Raw genomic sequence first — 8,887 nt, forward strand, 5'->3', positions numbered from 1 at the left:
GGTCTGCTTCCAGCCTAAGCTCCTCAATTCTGTTTTATAAGATGTGTCTCTTGTTCAAAGGGCAAACCATTGTTTCATTCCATACTTCAGATGTCTCTGACTTTGCTCTTTTTTGTTTTAGGGACTGCATGAAAATGGGGGAAGTGGATGGTAAAAAGATTGGCTGCACTGTTAGCTTGTTGGTTCGTATAATGATCTTTATCTCTTTTTGCCTCAAGAAATAAATGTTCTATGGTAAACTCTTAAAGACTTGGGTAAGGTTTATTAACCTGTTTCTATGTTCCAAACTGCAGGTTTAATTAATGCCACTGAATTCACATATTACACTAACGATATAAAATATTTATGTTGCCTTAAAATGCACACTGTAGTACTATGCTATGAATACTAGCTACTGTGATATGCTGCATTGCCTAGGGCCTGATTTAGGTTTTGATCTAATTTTGTCTAGGCTGATTTTTTTTCTTGTGCTTTTGCCTAAGTATTCATAGTTTGGCTCTGAGAAACCCCCAAATATCAGTCAATATGGGAATTAATAAAACTTATTAACAGGTGAGTTTCACATGAAATACCAGTGAAACTTTTTCTGTTGTGTGATTAAAACAACACACAACAAAACTCACCTAGATTTCTGCCTCTGGCATTTCCCTTCCTAGCAACGGGGCCTGGTTACTTTTCCATATGAGGATTATCTACTGAGTAGTGGTTGGTCTCCCTCTCTTCTCCTTCACTGCCAGTCCTGTGAGGCCTTTGTCTCATTTTAGAGCTGAGATACAGCACTCCAGTTATGTTCAGAGGATGAATTCTTAGTATGAATACTATTTTCTATTGCTTATTCCCTTTTAGTGAAGTCTGTTGTTATATTAGCCTAAAATTGTTTAAAGGCATTCTGAATTTTTGTGACCTTTAAAATAGTTTCAAGCTTCTCTATGAAATAATGCAGCAGGTGCCAACTTTTATGAGAGAGCTTCCAAACGCTGTATTTTTAGCCAGGGAGTACAAACAATGAGCTTGTAAGGATTTCTTCTATAGGGACACAGTACTATCCAAAGACAAATTCTTGGTCCTAGTTATGGGACAATTTATTACAAGTTCCGCTCCCTTTGTCACATACACAAAGCAAAGCACGCATGAAATACTGTAACAATATTCTAGAATGGGATTTCCCAAAGTTTGGTAAACTGGTACCAGGCTAAGAAATTTTATTTCTCTTTTCTCAAGGATCATAAAACTCCTGATAAATTTTAAAGCTATAGCTGTACCATATAAACAACTAAAGCAATTTTAGAGACAACTTTAATTTAAGTATAAAACCTTTAAAACAGTCATTATTCAGTGTGGATTTTTGTCGGTGATATTTTTATTGGACAAATTGCATGGTTGGGATAGACTTAGACAAACTTTCAAATGCAATGCAATCTTCAGGTCCGTACCAACACAACCATTATTTGGCACCACAGATAAATCTGTCTTGTTCTGAAAAAATATACATCCAAGGTTTAACTGGGGCATTACAAAAACTGAAAGTATTTTCAGTCCATGAGAAGCTAGAATGCTTTGTTTTTAAGAGAAACCTGTCTTATGGAAACAAGAGGGTGGAAATGGCATGAAAATGGATTTGCAGCTAAAGCTGAGTGCTGAGTTCCTGGCTAGAGAAAGTCTTTTGTGAGTCTTGTCACTGGAAAAGCCTGTCATTTTGTTTTACAGCATCAGCAGTACCTTGATGAAGAAGGTTGGTAATCCACTTTTGTCTCCTCTAGGCATCAGTTTATATGCTGATCCTGTTTAAATGACTGTTCCATTCCCTTTGTGATGTCTCAAGCAAGGGGATGTCTACAATTTCCTTTTGTGTGTGTGCAGGCAAACCAGTTTTTAAGTTTCTGATGAATGGTTCTACCCTGTTGCACAGAATATCACTATTTCAACCTGCAAGATCATTCCAGCTTACTTACAAGCCCTAGAGATCCACAAGATAGACTTACCAGCAGTCCAAAATGAATGTCTGAAGAGTGCTAATCATTCACTAAAGCTTGCATTTCTGCTCTTATTCTGAAGAATCAAATTGGCTCTTGCTGTGTGAGAGCCAGTCTCACTTCAGCTTGAAAGAAGAGCTGTTGGTGAAAAAAAATTCCAGTCATCACAAGAGTAGTGTAGAATGCTGTGAATTGATTAGCTCACTTATTAATGAAGCTCACTCTTTTAATATCTTCTCAAAGGATTTGGCATGAGTTTTAAGATCTTTTCTTAGCAGCAAGAGAGTGGAAATAAATTTCTAATTCCTGAAGCATTAGAATGCAAGATTCTGGATTCAAGTGACCTGTCTGCTATTCTTGCACCCTACTGAATTGATGTTCTTAATGTAGACTATAATATACTATTTGCACTGAACATGGAAATATTTTGACTGCTTCCTAAAGCTTCTCAAATACCATTCTCCTAAAGTGCATGCTCTTGCAGCAAGCCTTCTCCAGCAGACCCATCACAGTAATGTTCTCTCTCTCAAACATTATGATGTGTAGCACCAGACAGTTGGATGGTTTTTAGGGGTGGCCACCCTGTGGCTCCGGAGTCCAAACTTCCGAGTCCAAGCTGAGTAATGTGCTTGCTGAGAGTAGTTGTGTCATGTGACATGACAGAATGACTGTGGAAGCTGGTCACTGTTTGCTTGTGCAAAGATTCAAGGAGACGCATATTAGCTTCTGAAGAGCCGCATGTGGCTCCGGAGCCGTGGGTTGGCCACCCCTGGTTTAGCTCATCAGGTTGAATGGCTAAGCAGCTACAGATTTTTTTTCTGTTTGAAAACCTGCTGTCAGGCATCGCCAACCATGTCATTAATGTGGCTCAAAACTGTGTTGTTTGTTACTGATCCTATACATTTTGAAACCATGTCTGAGAGACAAGGAACAGGAAGACTTTCTGCTCCTGTATGTACCGTATGCTGTCATGTCATTTGCAGAGACACCACCCAAACAGCATATGTTCATGTTGATAGTTGTCACTTTGACAAAGGGTTGTTGAATTTTTCCAACTTACACTTTTATCCAGAAAAAAAATCTGCATCGATGATGTCTGATTTCTAAATATTTGACCTTTTTGGAAGGCTTCAGGCTCTTTGTAGCCAGCACTTCTGAATATACCACACATTATGGCTTGGAATCATTAGATGGAAATCCCTAATACATATTTATTATTAAACATGGATATATTGTTTTTAATGAAGAAACCTGTTCTCTGTATCATGAAATGCTCTGTCCTTTGGTCAGAAATGAACTTTATCAAAGAACTGAGGACTTGTACAGATAGTCATGTTAAAATAGCAGAACCTTCCATCCTCAGCAATAAGAACCAATATGTCTGGTATTCCAATTCAGTGCCACATTTCATTGTGATTTACGTGCATGAGTACTTGCACTTTTGCGTTGTATACAATGTTTTTAATGAGTCTGGTGTGGGTTTGCATATGGTAGATTTAGATGCACTTGCAGATACAGATTTAATAGTCTTTTCCATCATGGGCTCTTGAAACCTGCCCTACCACTAGTTGGAGTTCTTGGATTGTTATTCATTCTTTTTGTTGTCCATTAAAAATATCCATTTATTTTTGTAATATCTTACATTTTTGCTGTGACTTCTTACAATTGTTTACCCCCAAACTGCTTTTATAATGCTCCTCATGCCTTTCACACTTTCGTACCTGTAATCTGGAATTGGGGAAACTGTGACATGGAATAAAAATATCCAATTTTCCAAGAGAGGGGGACACAGTCAACTCTAACAGCCCCACAAGTGATACGTGGTTTATATAACATTGAACCAATGTTAACCAGGGTGGTTCCAATGAGGATGAAATTAGGCTGCTTTCAGTGGTGGCAGATGACAGGACAAGAAGGCAATGGTCTTAAGTTGCAGGGAGGGAAGTTTAGGTTAGCTATTAGGAAGAACTTTCTCACTAGGTGGGTAGTAAAACACTGTAACAGGTTATCCAGAGAGGTGGTGGAATCTCCATCCTTGGAGGTTTTTAAGACCTGGCTAGACAAAGCTTTGGCTGGGATGATCTGGTTGGGGATGGTCCTGTTTTGAGCAAGGGGTAGGACTAGATGACCTCCTGAGGTCCCTTCCAACCCTAATTATCTATGCTTCTATAAACAGATTATACTCTTTAACATGGATCATCCTGTAGCATTGATAATATAGGATGCTATAATCTGTCTTGATCCAAGTAGCTTGGTGCCAACATTAAGCATTGCACAGCAATATATATATATGCTTGCCCTGAAACCCCATATAAAAGTGACAACATTTATGGGTTACTGTAGAACACTCCTCTTCTACCTTGCAGTGCCTGGTTTAGTGCTTGTATTAGCCCAACAGAATTAAATGTTGACTATCATAAACTAAAGTGAAAAACTGCACATACTTTACCCGTATACCACAGTGTCAGTCAAAAGAGTCACACATCTAGAGATACCTAAGCAATTCTGAAAACTTGATTCCATGCCTTTGGACATAAGTTGGAAATAGATCTTTGGGTTTTTTCCTCATTTCAGCCATAGTGTTCAGTAGTTGTGCATTAGTTATCAGCTTTATGAACATATCTCAGGGCTGAAGAAATCACATTTTTCATTCAGGGTCATGTTGTTTACAACACTTGAATAGTTCTTTCTAATGTCACTAAAATTCGGGCATTTAGCTGTCACATACTGAAGAGGAAACATCCTTACAATAGATACTTTGTTAAAATGTGCATACTAAAGCCAGAGTACTTTCAGTTTTAAAATCAATATAGAGTTTTCAACAAGGTATTAAATGGCCTTGGTAAAGTATATATGTATTTTTGAATGTCTAAACGATATAATAATTATATTATTAAATTATATAAATCAAATTTATAAAAGGACTTCATATGGGACTTTAGTTCTAATAGATTCTGCTTTTGTACCTTCAAGATTTAAAAAATATTCATCCCTGTTATACACAAAATTTAAGAATCCTATTTATAAGAGGCTATGTACTTTTAATGCTAAATGTAATGCATCTTTACAGCTTGCCTTTGTAAACATGAAACTTTTAAAAAACATGCATAAATTTCTCTAATGTTACATCAGATGCCTACATTGTGTACACACTTTCCAGCTATTTATTTTATTCTCTTTACCAGAAACATTGTTTGATCATCTATATAATTTTATTGCAGAATTTTTATAAGACTGAATTGAATAAAGAAGAGATGTATATTCGGTATATTCATAAGCTTTATGACCTTCATCTGAAAGCACAAAACTTCACAGGTAATTTATTACATGTGACCTAGAAAAAATATATTTAGGATTGGATTGTGACTTACCATTCTTTTTCATAGTCATATTGAGCTCACAGGCTGTAAGAGATGTCCTTTCACCTCTCTGCAGGTCTTAGATTAACCAAGTAGAGTAGATGGGGGTTCTTATTGGCTCATTCTCTCCCTAAGCAGGTGAACAAGGAATAGTGAGGATTTGTCTCTATTTCTCCTACTCACCACCTCTGCTCCTTGCTGGACAGAAGGGTGAATTTTCATGAAGTGGTGCCACATTGGGGAAATAGTAATTTATTGCTCCTGTAGACAAACAATACATTGATTGCTCCTTCCAACCCCAGCAAGCAGCAAGGAAAAATGAAGGGAGGATTTGTGGCTCAGTTGGGTGTCTTTGAGTCACAATGCCTTCTGGTGCTACTGCTGGGTTGATGCTGCCCACAGCCCAGCCCACACTGTGCTAGAAGTCTCAATTTAGCCTGTATTAATTCAGAAGCCTAACTCTGAATTAATTGGAGGAACTTTAGGTTTTGCATTCTTTCTTTTCAACAATTTTATAAGAGTTCAGTGGGCTTATTCAAATCAAATGCATTGCCACCCTGAGTTTGAATTGCAAGGGGCTTGGAAACTTCACGTGTTTATCATGAATGAAAAGGAAATATAGCAAAAATCGTTTTCTCATACAAATTAGCTGTAAAACATAGAGAGAATTTGGATTTTCACTAAGTTGTGTATTATCCACTGTGTTGGGCCCACAGCCCATTGGGGGTGAGGGAGGATGTGGATTCCCTGCCCTGCTGTGCTTCCCCCCGGGGCCTCCACAGGCCAGCAGGCAGGACCTGGCATCAGAGGCTGGAGAGGCTTTTTTTTCTTTCGCTGCAGGTAGCTACAAGCCAACCGTGCCACTATGGCGAGGCACCCTCCCACCCACCCAGAAGCAGTGGGGGCAGTGGTAGTAGTGCAGAGGTACCCCCCACTGCTGCCAGGCGGGCAGAGGAGTGCCTCGCCATGGCATGGCTGGCGCAGGGCTCCCAGCGGTAGCTGCACTGAGCCTTCCCACCCCACTCCATCTTTCAGTATCAGGTCCCACTTGCTGGCCTGCAGAGGCCCCCAAGGGAGGGCTGCAGGGCACGGAGAGACAAGCCTGCAGTGGGCAGCCCACATCTGCCCCCCACCCCACACACAAATCTGGGGGGGTATGTGCTCCTCATGGTCCCTTCCCAGGGAGTGCATGCAGTGGTTGGGAGTCAGCCCCGCCCCTCCCACCCCCCCCGGACAAGCTGCCCATAGCTTCATCCCATTCTCTGGCTGGGTCCCATGACCATGCGCTCCCACCTGGGCCCCAGGCCCCATGCACTGCCCTAGCTGGGCAGCACCCCCAGCCCCAGCCAGCAACCCTGCCCTACTCCCTCCCTCACCATGGGGGCCTGAAGCTGCCCCCACCCCCCATACTTACCTGCCTGCAGGCAGTTGGGGGAGCTGCTCTCCACCATGACCTGGCTGTATTGCTACCCATGTGCATGCGTATACTTGCAGACGCATACACATGCCCCTCCTTCCCCGCAACCCTGACTTCCCACTCCCCCTAGCCCCAAGCAGCCCCTTGGAGCCTGGAACTCTGCCAGCCTGTAAGGAGAAACCTGCTGCTTCCCACATTTTTCTGCAGTGAACGGAAAACCCCGATCCTTGCACATGATACTGGGACAATAATTAACTGTGTCCAGGGGAATCTGGGACAAATGCTGTCCTGGAGTCATTCAGCTCAGGGCCATGACTTGCTCTTTAAATTTTGGGACTGTCCTGCCCCATTAGAGACATGTGGTTACCTTATTCAAGGTGCTGGTTTTGATCAAAAAGGCTCTTAATGGCGTAGGCCCTATGTGTGGAAGAGAACACCTTCTCCCTTATACCACATCACATTCCCTAAGGTCACCCAAGAGCAGCTTCCTGTATGTACCATCAGTGTGTCAAATTCACTAGGCAAAAATATATGGAGGTCATTCTCGGTAATTGCCTGTCAGCTTTGGAACTCCCTTCCCCTTGAGGCCTGCCAAAGCCCAAGCTTGGATATGGATTGGACGCACTAAATGGGTGAGGCTTTAGGAGGGAAGGCCAAGCTGGAGTAGTGTTTAGGAGATTTGCTTTATAGTTTATTTTAATGCTTAAAGGCTTTTATAAGCTATTTTGTTTTTCCTGTTCTTGTTGTTTTTGCTTGTTTTATAAGTTATTTTCCTGTCTTCTGTAAGCTCGCCTGAGCCTTTTCAGGGAAGAGTGGCAAATCAATCTAATAAATGAATAAATAAATACACTACCTACTTCTGTGCCTGTGGCAACAAATTCTGCAAGCTAACTATGCACTGTTTAAAAAAGTAATTCCTGTTGTTTGTTGGGATATCTGGGGCTTAATCCCAGCTGTTACCTATTCAGCTAAAACCTCCAGCTGTTCCCTAAGGAGTTCCACATTTCACTTGTAAGGCTGCAATTATAAAAATTACCACTACATTAAAAAAAATAAAGTAGACTGAGCAAGGCATATGGAATATAAGCTGCACTGGACCTTTTTGTAGATCTCCTAAAACACAGAGCATAGTAGAACAACTTGATTCCATGTATGTGGCCTTTGTCTGCTTAACGTGTTGGTAGACTGGAAAAATGTATTGAGAAGGAGCGGCACTTTAATGACCTCATATGATTTGTGTGTATTGTAGCACATAGCATATGATTTTGCTTATTACTGAACCAATGCATTTGTCAGAGCCATAATTTTTTTGAGACAGAAGCTATACTTCTGATTTTTAATATAACAGATGAGAACAATACTAATAAAACATCTCCATCAGAGTTCTGTGTTTTTCTGTACATTTATTATTATTCAAAATGTATGACTTTTGCATTTTTGGGCATGATAAGTCCCATGGCTCTTACATATTTTGCTCTTATGAGCAGATCTATCTTAGAAAAGAGATTAGATTAAGAAAAAATTAGCTTCCACTTTTAACAAAGACCAGAAGCAGTCCTTACAGTGAAAAACAAGGTCCAAACTAATCTCTTAGGATGCTGACCCCTGTCAAGGACCAGTGGAACTGGAAATAAAGTTCACTCTCTTAGTACTATTCCATTATGGTGCACCTTTATTTCACTAGATAAGAAGTTTCCCTCTTTTTTTTTTTTTAACTCATTTCTTTTATCTGTTTTCACAGTATGATTTTCTGCACTGTTTCAAATTTTAGTAATTCTTTGTGGGGAAAAAGGTCTTTTCTAATCTAATATCCATCTTAAATCTGTCCCCTCACAGCTTCCAGTCATAGCTATACATTTAATCCCCTTATGGCTAAAACATTTATTGTACTATAATGTCCTTTTTACATATCCTTTAAAGACCTGAAAATTGTAATGAGAGAACCTTTCAGTTTTCATTTATCTTAGAAGTGCTTAACTTTTTAACCTTTCCTCATAACTTGAATTTCCAATGCCATGAACCAACATTGTTGCCCTTCTCTTTGTTTTTCATTTTTTTGGATGCATGGGGAATCTCTAAGTGGTGTTGGCAAATTATTAATATATACCATACATTTTATATATATATATATATATATA

The 8,887-nt window shown here is 40.0% G+C and overlaps 1 protein-coding gene across 1 annotated transcript in view; it reads left to right on the forward strand.

Annotated features, from left to right (window-relative positions):
• Positions 1-8,887, forward strand: part of DOCK4 (dedicator of cytokinesis 4) — a gene marked incomplete at its 5' end in the record, with an annotated part of 280,590 nt that overhangs the window by 232,698 nt on the left and 39,005 nt on the right. Inside the window, 2 exons of the mRNA XM_025208759.1 lie at positions 122-182; positions 5,195-5,288. Coding sequence (XP_025064544.1) covers positions 122-182; positions 5,195-5,288 — 155 coding nt within the window. The remainder of the gene's footprint in view (positions 1-121; positions 183-5,194; positions 5,289-8,887) is intronic.

This window comes from Alligator sinensis, unplaced genomic scaffold (assembly GCF_000455745.1).
Source record: "Alligator sinensis unplaced genomic scaffold, ASM45574v1 scaffold297_1, whole genome shotgun sequence".
NCBI lineage: Eukaryota > Metazoa > Chordata > Crocodylia > Alligatoridae > Alligator > Alligator sinensis.